The sequence below is a fragment of the Zootoca vivipara genome, chromosome Z1 (assembly GCF_965207765.1).
Source record: "Zootoca vivipara chromosome Z1, rZooViv2.hap1.1, whole genome shotgun sequence".
NCBI lineage: Eukaryota > Metazoa > Chordata > Lepidosauria > Squamata > Lacertidae > Zootoca > Zootoca vivipara.
Genome location: NC_142583.1, coordinates 2,923,752 through 2,937,946, shown reverse-complemented (window position 1 = coordinate 2,937,946; position 14,195 = coordinate 2,923,752). Strand labels below are relative to the sequence as shown.

At 39.3% G+C, this 14,195-nt stretch overlaps 1 protein-coding gene across 6 annotated transcripts in view; it reads right to left on the bottom strand.

Moving 5' to 3' along the window:
- Positions 1-1,062: 1,062 nt before the first annotated feature.
- The window catches only part of RAB28 (RAB28, member RAS oncogene family), a 62,234-nt gene continuing 49,101 nt past the window's right edge, over positions 1,063-14,195 (bottom strand). For 2 of the 6 annotated variants that reach the window (XM_088657381.1, XM_060279069.2), the window contains 4 exons: positions 13,133-13,236; positions 6,580-6,657; positions 2,980-3,077; positions 1,063-1,564 (listed from right to left, as the gene is read on the bottom strand). In XM_088657381.1, coding sequence (XP_088513507.1) covers positions 2,985-3,077; positions 6,580-6,657; positions 13,133-13,236 — 275 coding nt within the window. In that variant the 3' untranslated portion in view covers positions 1,063-1,564; positions 2,980-2,984. The remainder of the gene's footprint in view (positions 1,565-2,979; positions 3,078-6,579; positions 6,658-13,132; positions 13,237-14,195) is intronic. The other 4 variants (XM_088657379.1, XM_035111945.3, XR_015946919.1 and 1 more) reach the window with 3 other exon arrangements.

Below are 14,195 nucleotides of genomic sequence, written 5' to 3'. Positions count from 1 at the left end.
GTGGTAAGTCTTCACCCATTTCAGAGGCATGCCAACCAAGATGTAGAATTCCAACCTGAGTTGGTAACTCCTTAGGATTTTGGGTTCTGGCAAGTCGCTGAAACCAAATAGTTTTGAGTCAACAGGTTGCTTCAACACTTCTCATGACACTTTCCACCCCTAGAAAATGTATGTACAAGACAAACAAAATGAACTGACCAGCTGGAAACACCCGTTTAAAAATCCAATCAGCATCAAACTGAGTGAAGTTGAAGTGGGGTAGGAAACCCACATGGGCTGAAAAGACTGCATTCTACAGGGAGCTAAAAGCAGAAGATAGGCAATGGAAACTCTACTTTTACTGAGTGCTCACTGGAAGGACAGATTCTGAAGCTGAGGCTCCAATACTTTGGCCACCTATTGAGAAGAGAAGACTCCCTGGAAAAGACCCTGATGTTGGGAAAGATGGAGGGCATAAGGAGAAGGGGACGACAGAAGACGAGATGGTTGGACAGTGTTCTCGAAGCTACGAACATGAGTTTGACCAAACTGCGGAAGGCAGTGGAAGACAGGAGTGCCTGGCGTGCTCTGGTCCATGGGGTCACGAAGAGTCGGACACGACTAAATGACTAAACAACAACAACCAACATTTAAGGGAAATCCCAATTTGTAAATATCTGGGAAGCAGGTTATATGAAATGCTTTGAATGGTTTAAGTATTGGTATGGGGGAAAACTACTTATATATCTGAGTGGCATGTTAAGCTGGAATCCAGATTGGTTTCATAAAGAAATGTTGTCGTCCTCTGGGTCAATTATGGTGCAATCACAAAAAAAATTAATCCAAAGTCTTAAAAACCAATTCAGTTCTCAGAAGAAGAAAAAATATGCTTTTGACCATCTGTTGTACTAACAAAAGCACACGGTTTGAGTCTGGTTTGAGGAAGACCTTTAACACCTTGGGATGTAGCAATGAAAATGGATTATTCTAAATGACATGGCAATGTGCTGCTCACAATGGTAAAATGAGAGATCTCTCCCGTTCGGCTTCTAACAAAAGAAAGGACAAAATGAGAAACAATCATGTCTGTAAGCAGAGATTTATTTTCAACTCCACAGCTGTATTTCAAGCATCACTGATTATCCTGTATCATTTATACATTTTTTATTTCCCTGTCCCACAAAGTGACAATATATGTAAAGGGCATCTGTATACATAGTTGTATTCCTTTATTGAAATATAATTCACAAGATTATAGACATATATAGATATATAGATATATATATCTCATAATTTTTCAAAGTGTGTGGTCCCAACATTTGAATCTTGACTAGCCAAAAACACTGCCTGCTGCTTTTCAACACACAAAAGGGTAGTAAGTTCTTGAAACTTCTAAACGCTCTACAGAAATGTTCACTGTTAAAACAACATTCCGGCCAACGTCTTTGCGAAGGTAGTATGGCTGCCAAAGGAGATCAATACAAAAAAAAGTTCACTGAATTGTACACATTGAGCTTCTAGGAGAGTTAACTGTTCTTGCCACAGGCTCCTGGCTATAGTTTACAATATCCGCCTTCACTACACTCTGTGGGGAGGAGAGAGAGAAAAGAAAAACAGAAGAGGTTATAGCAAGCGAATCCGAAGGAAACACTGTTCCAAAGTGCTAGTAAAACATTTCGCATGTTAATGACTGGACTATGAAATATGGAACATTTAAAAAGAACAAGAAAGAGAAAAGGTATGCTATGGTCTGCTGTTCTCAGAAATCATTCATATTTTGGTGTCATACGTAGCGCATATTTAAGTATTTTTATAAATATTAAAGGGTTATGATAAGCAAGTGCTGATTCCAATTCTAAATACTGGTTCCTTTGTTCCAAATGAGGGGGAGATGGGCTCTAGCTGCTAAAGTTTTTCTGTCACTTACTCTGCAGCGATATATTTACTAGTCCTGACCTCAATTTTTGTAAAGTTTTAATTTAGACCCCGAAAAAGGGTTTTTTTAAAAGCTGTGTGGGATTTCCCTTAATAATTCCCTCTGTTTAGTGATCTTTTGTGATTTACACACAGGTAGACACACACACAAACACACTCTTCAGAGTTCTCTTTTGAAGCTGCAATAAATCACTATTACTGCTATTATTATTGATTCATTAATCTCATTCTAAAACACCATCTCAAGGCAATTTACACACAAAATAATTAAAAATAGTAAAAAAAAACACTGAAAACAAAAACCCTGTGAAATTAGAAGAGAATGGTGTCACTTAGTGTGGATATCTCACTCTGAAGGAGTTCCATGGCTCAGGTGATGCTGGCAGCTTCATCACTAATCAGTGCCACATGGCAAAATATCATCCCAAGCATGCATATATGCTTTCAGGTGCACATCTTCAGCCACACTCACCCCCAGCTAGTCAAAAATGCATGATTCAGTTGGGGAGTGGTGACTCGCTTGTCTCACACACACTCCCTTTTCTCCATAGCATTTGCCTTCTTGCAAGTAATTCCAGATATTTTTAATAAGGACTATGAAAGCAGGTGGGTGGAGCTGATATGTTTTGTACAGGACAAAAATATTAACTGCATGTGTTAACATCTGCCTTCTTTTTTCCAAAGACCTGATAGTGGAGAACAGTATCTGTGGCTGCTTTAGTCCCCTTTGTGCATTTCCCCTTTTGAGCTTCTCCTTCCAAAAGTGATCCGCTATGTCACCTGTAAAGTCATCCCTGAAACTCGGGCAAAAAGCAGTTTCCAATCTTGCACAGAAATGCTATAGGAGGTTGCAACTGTTGGTCCCAAAGCTTGTCCCACCCAAATCCAATTGAAATCTGAAGGTGACTTCCTGGGGTCTTAGTGCACCTAATATCCTCTCATTTGGGAGCCAAAATATTAGCTACTGCAAATACACAAATCAGAAGGAAACACAGTATCAAGGTTAGTATTTCAAGCAAACGAAATGGTAACATTTGTTAAAACACTGTCTTTTCACTACACTACCTGAACTATTGCACAGAACAGACTTTACTCTGACAGCTGGCAGTGCTCTGCTGTTGATCTTCTTCGGGGTATTTCACTAGTTCTGCCCTGACAACATGCTGCAGCCACATGTCAAGCAGGAGACAGAACAAGGAGGCGAGTGGAAAAACAAAGAGACACAGATCAACTATTAGAAAGGAAGGCATGCACAAATGAACAGCAGCAACAAACAAAAGCCATCACATTTCAGACACCATGCAGCACGATCCGTGTGCCCACTTGCCAGCTTTGTGTGCTGTTATTGCTGGGAAACGTGGGAAGAGTCTCTGAAGCGATATCTCTCCCCGCTCACTCCTTTCAGAGCAAAAAGTTCATTGGGAAGACCTCACAAACGACAGCCCTGAGTTGATCCCCATCCTCCAACATGGAGCACCAGGAATGCCTGGAATCGTCACAGCCCTTGCCCTTTTGAGTGTCCATGCATGAGTACAAGAACGTGCATTTGGGCTGCAAAACATGCATTGCAATGTCTTCATGCAGATCTGTCTAAAGGAAAAGCTTGACTCACAAAGCCCAAGCCCATCAAAGCAATCAATGAAGGTTAATCTCAGCAGAGGTAAGAAAAGTTTCTCAAGTGGAGAGGGATCAGAAAATTAAGAGGAGGGGAAATGTGAGAATTAGCTTCTCCCCCCCGCCCCCCATTTCTACCTGCAGCCCTTTCTGTAGATGGGGCCAGGTTCAACTGAATGGTGTGCAAGTGGGAGCCAGAGCAATGAGCCCCACTAGTGCAGTGGAGATTCCCCTGCTCCCCTAGCCCTCTCCCCACCTGCAAATTGTCTCTGGGGAGGATGCAAAAATGCTTGAACTGAAAAATGGTTATAATAGCCTGACTGTAAATTCCTCCCATAGGTCACAAACAACTGTTTTGTGTCCAAGCGATACTTGGAAATTGTTTTAAATTTCAGAAGTGAGATACATGCATACATATATATTGTAACAAAAAAAAATCACAAAATGAGCCTCTGCCTAAGAGGTGATTAGATTTCATGCAGCCGTGGAGTTTTCAGCTCCATACTGCAATGTTTTGTATTTTCCTTGCTGCAGATAACAGATTTCAATAGCATTTAGTATAACATAAGTTTTTTAAGATCTTGTAAGTATAGTAAGCCTGCAATTTACATGCATTTAACTTGAGTGCATTCAGCTTTACAACCCTAGCAAAAAGGGGGTGGGGGACAGTTGGGCATTTGGGGGAAAAAGACTTTGGCAATCCCACCCATCATTGAACCCAATGTGTTTTGACTATACACAATATTGGCTTTAGGCGCAATCCCTGGAATGTGACCCCTGTAAAATTGTGGGCTTACTGTATTTAATAACCAAACAATATTCAAAAAGGAAACATAAAACAGATTTCTTCTAGAGTAACCTTTTCAGAATCACACAATTTTCTCTTCAACGGGACCTTCTCTGTAGTGGTGCTTTTCCTATGGAATGTCTCCCTCCTGTCCCGGTACCAAGACTTCTGAGCTCTTCTGGTTCTGAGTTGGTTATTATGCTGGCTTATGTTTTATTGATTTGGTTCTATATTTAATGTTTTATGGCTGTTGCTTATGTGGTTTAAATTATTTGTTTTATTGTACCTGTGACCTAGGATTGTTTTGTGATTAAGAGTGGGTTAAAAATATGTCTAAATAAATAAAATAATTTCTCTTTTCTCAGAGAAGTCACAAAGTTCCCCTGAGTTACTTGTTTTCTTAACTTTCTCGTAAGCTGGCTTTTTTCACAGTTGTTCCAGAAATTTCAATAAGACCGTTAATAAAAACTATATTTAGAACTGCAGCCCAAGCATATTTTTACATATTTTTAAAGTATAGATTACCGTATTTTTCGCTCCATAACACAGTTTTTTCCTCCTCAAGAGTAAGGAGAAATCTCTGTGCGTGTTATGGAGCGAATGCCATGGCTCTGGCAGCAGGATCCCTTGGCTGCCGCTGCAGTCAGAAGCTGAGGGATGCCTCCACCGCCGGAGCCATGGCTCCCACCCGTCCCTCCTCGCTCCTCCCTGCTCGCTGCCCCCACCCAGCACACTCTAGCCAGGAGTGGAAGCGCCGCCATGCAGGGCAAAGCAAAGAGCGAGCGAGAGAAGCATGTCCCTTTAACCCCATCGGGTTAGCCAGCCTCAGCGCATCCACCATTTTGGAGCCGGCGAGCGCGTCCATCTCTAAAAAAAACTAGGTGCATGGTATGATGTGGTGCATGTTATGGTCCGAAAAATACGGGTGCCTAATTGCATTAATATTTCTTTTTTAAGATAACTTCTCTCTAAATAAGAAATGGTAACAGACACAGGTGGCAAAGGTTCTGAATTTATGATCTAATTATGTGCTCTGCCTGACTTCTGACTGATCATCATCATATTATCTAATCAGGTAGACAAGAGTTATGATTCACTGGACTCCAGGACTCACAGTATTATGAGAAGAATTCAATTTCATGAAGATGTTAACATAAGAGCAATGTTATCTGCACTTAAACAGTCTTATCTGACCCCACAGGACTTAATTTCTATGCAGCATGCTTCCTGCTGAAGACTCACTGAGCAATCAATTGTTGCTCAAAAAGCTGAGTTAAATCCTATACTGTTTACAATATCTAGGCTAGTGACCTATGTTTAAGCCACTACATGGCATTAGATTAAAACAATTTGGACTTTTAAAAGAATTTCAGCTCAATTAACAAAGAAATAACATTACCCTTTTGGTACACTGTGTATACCCATCTCCAGATCTGAACTAATATGTCTTCCAAAGGTCCAGGTTCTGTAACTTATCAGATTCTCAGATTGGCAGATTTGATAGACAAGTCTATTTCATTGTATACCAAACGTTGTTAGTCTGGAAGATTCATTATTTTATTTGACTGCATGTTAACAACAATATATATATTCACTAGCTAAAACAAAAAAATAACACCTCCACGGTTTCATCATATGTCATATACTGCTCTGAAATACAAACTGGATGAACAATGATATATAAATGATTTAAGAATTACTAAAAAAATAAAGTGCAGAACTGAGTCCTAAATCTATCCAAATGTCAAGGGATGCCATGGGGGAGTAAGGACATCTCTTATGCTGCACAAATCTTAATGTCACATCATCGACTTACTGGTTTACAATTTTTAAACAGGGCCAGGATACTATTCTACTAAGGAAATGTTTGGGCTCAACACTCTCCTTCCAACTTCATCCTGCTCCCCAGTATGTGAGGAAGCCTTACAAAAACTTTAACTGCATCTTAAGAAAAAATTCTGTGAGAACTCCATAATGAGCCTGAAGTAGCTCTCTGGGTAATGAGAAAAAAATTGGAGAGTTCTGGGTATCTCTGGATATGCAAGTACTTTGGGAAGAAAATGATGGTGTTGAACTCTAAAGCTTTGACACCAAGTTCAGAGGAAGCTATTAGAAAACAATTTATGAGCAGAAGATTGTAAGAGTTTGTCTAGCAAAGCAAAGAAACAAAACTGCCATACCTCAGAGTAAGATATATTATTAATTCACACATTTAAAAGAAAATACACGTCGGCTAGTCAAAGCAATATGCTCAAAAACATCACCTGTGATAGCTCTATTTCCGCTTTGTTTAATTTGACGTCAAGGAGGTCAGCAGCAATTCTTTGAAAACACAGGAAGACCTATTTAAAAAGGAAAGGCGTAAGTGATTAGAAACAGACTTCCTAGAGTTACTACAAATATGGCAAAAAAAACCTGAACTATAAACAATGAAATATAAAAAATACAACCTGTGCAAGGTATCTCAAGAGCTTTCCTTTTGTAAATTTCATGCCAGCAACTGCAGCAATATTTTCATACAAACTAGTTTCATTTGTCTTAGAACAAACACTAGGCTGATTTTCTCCACTGACAGTTCCTTCAGTTGGTCAAAAATAAGCTCTTCCACAGAATGTCTAGTACAAAACAATGCCTGGACTAATTTGACAAATGTGTTAACGATACTTTTTTTAAAAAAAGTTTTTACCAAACATCCAACAGAGTCAGGTTTCAGCACGACAGCACAATGCCTAACACCAGCAGATCACTGCCTAAAGCATTGATGATGGACCACTTTACTATAATTTAAATCCTGCTAGCAGTTGAAACCATTTGCTATGCTATTTGAATTAATGTAGAAAGAAAATAATTTGTGACCAGGGGGCTTCACCAAAAAATTCATACAAAGAACATATGTCTTTGGTGTTGTTGTTCCCCATAAAGAATGGGACTACGAAGTTTAGCAGGCAGCCTCTCTGCAGAGAAGTGGGGAGGCATGCCAGAAGTTTAGGAGGAGAAGGCACAAAAGGACCCTTTGCAAGAGTTTTGGGATTTGAACTGGATACCATTATAGGCACCTTGGATACCACTCATTGTTAAGAATATTGAAAAAAATTGTTGATCTCTGCAAAGTGGCTTCATTGGCTGGGACTATGTTTTTTATCTCCTTGTTTTGAATTTTACATTCTGTGAAGGTAAGAAAATAGTTCACATATTCTGACAGAAGGCTTGTTTTTGTGTATGAGTTGCACACCACTTTTTCCTTCTTTTTATTTGGGCTTTAATCTTTAGTTGCATGTGATAATGTGTGTGTGTGTGTGTGTGTGTGTGTGTGTTTATTTGTGTTTGACCCTGTAGAATAAATCATAATTTGCTTCAAGATATATATTTTACAAATATTCTTTAGATTTCAATTATTCGTCTTTTTTTAAAAAAATGAACCCAAAGAAACAGATGATGAATTGTTTTCATGTACTGTATTATATATGAACTAATGAATTACTGGCAGCTTTCTATTTGGGAATTTGCTGTTACAGTGGACCCTCCTGATACAAATTTAAATCATTCCGGGGTGTCTGTGTGCACCCCGAAAATTTCTTAAGAAGAGGTGCCGCTTCTGCGCACGCGTGTAGCATGATAGAGCACTTCTGCGCACACGGCGAAACCCAGAAGTAAACACTTCCGGGTTTGCCACGTTCGCAACCTGAAAGTTACGTTTCCTGAAGGTAACATAACCCAAGAGTCCACTGTATTGGAGAGCAACAGCTAAATTAATGGAATTAATTAACTATTAGCGGAACTGGAAAAAATAAACATTGAATAATTATGAATTATTTAGTTCAGGTGTTGGGAACTCCACCCCCCCGCCCCCACCCCCGTTGCATGGCCAATGGCAGAGGATGATGGAAGTTGTAGTTCAGTAACATCTGGAGAGCCAAAGGTTCCCCAAACCTGAATTAGACACTAATCAACCTAATAAATAAAACTGTTCATATCATTTTACAAATCTATGGTGTGACAGCATTTAGAATACTGTGTACAGTTTGGGTCACCTCATCTCAAAAAGGATAGTGCAATGAACCAGAATGTGGTCTAACACACACACCCCACGCCCTTTTAAATCCAACAAAAAGGAAAGAACTCACTCTAAAACTCACCTACAGATGGTACCTAACACAAAGAAAACTAGCGCTAATACGCCCAGGAACCTCACCAAAATGCTGGAGAGGGTGCACCTCAACAGGCACCTATTTCCACATGTGGTGGGAGTGCTCCAAAATCCAACTATTCTGGACAACAACCATAAGAGAAATATGTAAAATAACAAAGCAAATATTAGAAATAACCCCAGACTTGGCCTTGCTAAACATCTTCCAAGACAATAATGCCCACCTGCACCACAAAGAACTCATAACTCACCTACTCTCAGCAATCAGAAACACCATAACCAGACACTGGAGAAACCTGTCAGAAGTAAGCATGGACCAATTGTACCAAACAGTATGGGAAACAGCCTTACTAGAAAAATTAACCAATAAGTTGAAACTGACACGGGGACAAATAGAAGACGGCTTCACCCCGCTATGGCTCCCCTTTATCACATCACAGCCCAACAAGACAATGACAAAAATCCACCAACAGCATACAAGTCAATATGGCTAACCTGATCCAAAACACCCACCCACCCCACTCACACACAAAACAAAGACCACCACAGCCAACCACAAAGGAACAACCATATCCTAGGCCAACCCCAACATCTCTCACCACCAAAGGAACACAAGCGAACAGCAGAGAACCTACACAAGCAACGCTGACAATAAACCCCACATATATTAAGCAAAACAGAAACACCTTCACTCGACCCCACCCCTCTTTCCCCCTTCTCTTCCCAATGTCTCAGCAAAGGAAACTGATTTGTAAAAATGTTATGAGAGACATTGCACATATCTTTGTAAACCAAGAAAACCTTTAATAAATAAAAAAGGCCTCAAAAAAAAGATAGTGCAAAGCTGGGAAAAGTTTAGAAAACGGCAACTGAAATGATTAAGGGGATGAAGAAAGGGTGCAGCATTTGAGACATTTTAGTTTAGAGAAAAGTCAAGTAAGAGGTGACATTATATTATACATACAGTATTTATAAAATTGTGCGTGGCATGGAGAGCATGGATAGAGAAAAGTTCTCCTCGCTCATAGGAACCCATGGATATCCAATGAAACTGAAAATTCAGTACAGATAAAAGACAGTACTTATTCACACAGTGCATAGTTAAACTGTGAAACTCACTTCCACGGGAGGCAGAGAATGGCCACCAACCTAGATGCCTTTAAAAGAGTAATTAGACCAGTTTGTGGAGAAGATCAATCACTACCAGCCAGGATGGATAAGCCCTGCCTCCATGGTCAGAGGCATTGATGCTTCTGAATATTAGTTGCTGGAAAGCACAGGATGAGAGGGCTCTTGGGCTCAGATCCTGCTTGCAGGCTTCTCACAGGTTGGCCATTGTGAGAACAGGATGCTGGACTAGATGGTCCATTGGCCCAATCCAGCAAGCTCTTCTTACCTTCTTAAACTATTTTATATAGTTCATACAGAAACAGTTAGAATTTAAAGCTTTGGAAGATTTAGGAATCTTACAATGCAATCCTACGCTTGGCTAAGTTAAAATCAATGGGACATAATCCTAAGGAAATATGCAGAGGACTGCAGTTAAAGAAAAATATTGGAATGCTCTGAGGGTTAAACACTGGGCAGGGGGGATTTGAAGAAATGGCAGGAAAGGAAAAAGTAAACTAGATGCACAAGATAACAGATTGGAAAGCAGAATAAAATGATGGAAATTTTGAAATTAAATGAAGAGAAACATACTTTAGAAAAATCATAACATTAATAGCTGAAAGGGAAGCAAATTGGAAAAGATATGGTGACAGATTATGGAAAAATCAAAAATGAAAATCAAAAACTAAAATGTGAAATGATCTGAGGAAAAAGGTTGAAGTAGTTAGTAGATCTGAAATGAAAAAAGAAGTGAAAAATTGAGGGGTGTTTAATCGGGGAAGTTTTCAATATGTGACATTTTAATGTATTTTAATTTTTTGCTGGAAGCCGCCCAGAGTGGGTGGGGAAACCCAGCCAGATGGGCAGGGTACAAATAATAAATTGTTATTGTTATTGTTATTGTTATTGTTATTATCCTGGCCCTGTTTCATTATCTAAGCAGGAACAGGCAGCGGCATTTTAAAACATTGTCTTTTCTTCATATCTACCAAGAAGCAAGCCTGGTTGAGTTTTTCTGATGTCTTTACTGCTTCTATGAATCATTTCATCTGCTTTCACCTGTGTTTCCATCTCTGCAGGGGCCTTTACCATTCATTTGCCCTTGAACTCCTCTTGGCAAGTGCCTACTGTAGCAGAATGCATTTGTGGCTGGAGCCACAAATCATCATCTCCTTTCTTTTATCTTCTAAAAAAACCCTGGTTTGTGAAGGATGGTGAGGGAAGGAAGAAAAATCTATCACAGGATTCTGCCGTGGAGGGAAAGATCATATGTACTTGCCTAGTTAGCCCTGGTGTTAAAAAAAACAGGTGCTTGCTGGACTATGGTCTGGAACAAATGAAGATTTTTGTTAGGATGAGTGTCAAAACAGAGAACTTGCCTAAGGCAAGGGACATAGAGAGTTGAAGAAACGGGAATATTTTAGCTGTGTGTAACTGATAGATGGGAGCTGGGGGGGACCGGGACCCTAGTAGTGGAGTTGTTATGTACTGTACAGTGGTTTTCCCAGGAAAGCGCAACAATGTTTAATTTCCAGAAATACACATGCAGAGACTCTGGCTTATGGGGAGCAGTGTCATCTGCCATATTAGGTTGTTCTTGCTTTTGCAGAACATTCAAAGGCTGGCAGAAATAACGGCTTTGCGACTAGGTCCAGCCATAATTCATGATTTCGGCTTCATACTTAAATGACTTGAATGACTGAATCCCCAAGTGGAGGATGAAATAAAACTATAATTTTTGGATGGAACAAAATTCATAAAAGGGCAGGAGATCTGAATGTTGGCAATGATAATCCTAAGAGAAAATGTCTTAGTTATTTGAGTTTAAGTGAGCCATACCTTTTAGGTTTCTTAAAAACAGATTGTTGTAAAGATGACCAAAAGAACACGAACTACGTTTGCATTTGATAGTTCACACAATGGTCAGAGCTTCACCAGCTAAGACAGACTCAAAGCTCAGAGGCTGCAGCTAGCCCACAGAGCCTTTCCATTCATGGCCCTAGTCCAAGCATCCCCAAACTGCGGCCCTCCAGATGTTTTGGCCTACAATTCCCATGATCCCTAGCTAACAGGACCAGTGGCCGGGGAAGATGGGAATTGTAGTCCAAAACATCTGGAGGGCCAAAGTTTGGGGATGCCTGCCCTAGTCTAACCCGCTCCTATGCACCATTTGTTGTTCTAGGTCTAGGTGATTTTCATTCAAACATCGCCTTAGGAAGCTTGTACAAGTCCTGCTTCGTTACATCTAAATTTAGCTTCAAAAGCAAATTGTGAAGACTCTCAGGGTGAATAGGGAAGTGGTGGCTTACTAGAAGGGAAGGAGCCTGGCAAGAGAGATGTAAACTGCTTTGTTTTTTGATGGGAAGAGCCTGGCTGGATAGTTTTCTGACCATCGTATGGTTTCTAATGTGCTTGGAGGTTTTCTAACATTTGTAGGTTATTGGTTTCTAGTGCGTGGGTGGGTGGGTTACAATTGTTAAAGGATAAATGCATAAAATAAATAAAATAATATCTCAAAAACAAACAGGAAACAAGAACATGAGGCTTAATCTAGGGCTACAAATCAGGTTCAGGTGGAGAAGACTGCTGGAAATTTTAAAAAATTAATTGATACCCTTCCCTTCATTGACACACATAATTAACAACAAAAGAATGTGAGCCAGCAGATAAAAATACAAGGGCAAACAGAAAGATAAAAGCAACAATTTAAAAAGTTGCACCACAGAATGTGGTTTTTAAAATAATAATAATAATGGATTATTCAACCTTTGTATTTGATTGCTGAAAAAAATAGAGAAATAACAGCCCACAGACTACAGTTAGTTAATAGCCTGGTTTGGTATGAAAGAGAGGCTGCCTTTGCAGACTACATTTACTCCAAACATGTTCCAAAGTGCTGGAGGTTTCCATGAGAAAGACCTTGTTGGACTAATATTCTGAGGATGTTTTATTTCATGACAGGATGCAGATTGATGTCCTAGAATTGCTGATTTTTGGCTGTATTCGGACAACTCTTATCTGAATGCATAATCTGTTCACTGAAGCCTTGTATTGCTGGAAAATATCCAGTAGTTTCTTAGATTAAAACTTGGTCAGAGAATTTGGGATGTAGCTAGGGGTTTGGGGGGGGGATATTAAAATATGGGGGGAGACCAAACAAATGTCTTTCAGAAAAGATAATGTATTAAATTTTAGAAATTACATGAATGGCTATATGATTCTGAAACTGCAAAATAAGAAATGCTTACTTAAAATGTAATCAGCAATGTAAAATGTATATTCATTATTAACAACCACAGAAACATGCAAACTTTAATATGCTATGCATGTTTTTGGAAACTAATTTATCCTCAGTAGAAGAAATCTAATCAAAACAAAAAATACAAAATACGGAACAAAGGAAGAGTTTCAAAATAAAAACCTGAATTATATTTTTAATGTTTCTCCTTTAAAAAGCATTCTTAAATAACTCAGTTCACAAAAGTTATGGAGAATGGGGAAAACACCTTTTAGTAATGTACCTGTAATAAGTACTTAACAATATTCATCATATTACTTACGGAATCACCTGTCTTGGCTGACACAAAATGACTGCTAGAATGATTTTCCTGGCAAAATCGAAGGTGCTTATCAACTTTTACTGTCCGCAGATGCTCCAGATCAACTATATAAGGAAAGGAGAGTGTGGGGTTAATGTAATAGCACATATTTAAACACATTCTAAAACTCTTATCTTTTACCATGCTGCCTTTAATGGTGAAACACACTCAGACCTAAGGGAAGTAACATCAAAGGCATTACCGCCCTGTTCTCTTCTCTTTGGAAAAAAAGAAAGGGGAGAGGTGAAAGTAGGGGGGGGAAGCAAGAGGAAAACAGACTCACAAAGAGGGTAGTCAGGTGCAGAAGAAAGCAATATTGCTGTAAGCATTATGAAATTCAGAACCCAAAGTGGGAGCTGGGCTGCACAAGCCAGCCCTGTCCCCAACATTCCCTTCTGAGGCTGACTCCATCCCTTACCTTCCTATTGAGTGGGAAGATCTGAAGGTGAGACTCAAAGCATATTCAACTCAACATGCCTAGAAGCCTCCCTGCATTCAAGAACCCTGTGCAATTTGAAAATGACTCAAACTATAATAATGGTACAGAAACAGACGTTTCATCAGGCCTTGCTTTTTTCACCTTACAAGCTGACCTTGCCAACATTCGCTTTTCATACCACCATTAAAGGCACAAGAACACTGTCTTGTTTCACCTTTGAGTCCCCCTAGACGGAGAAGCAAAAAGGCATGCACATATGGTGACATCTGGCATACCTCCTGACAAAAATACAAAAATAAATAAATATTTTTAACCTTTTGACAAAATGAGATCTATCCTAGGATGAATAGCTTCCTTTGGCCAGTTAAAAGTTTTAGTCTGCAATCCTACAAATACAGTACTTACATGAGAGTAAATCCCATTGGACAAAGTGGAACTTTCTTTCTGAATAAACATTTATAGGATTGTGCTGCATATCACACTAATATTAAAAATATTATATAGAATGTTGTCTCAATTGTGCATGTAATTAGATAAGTTGTGTTTGGTACAAATATATGAAAGGAGTAGAAATATAAAATTTCC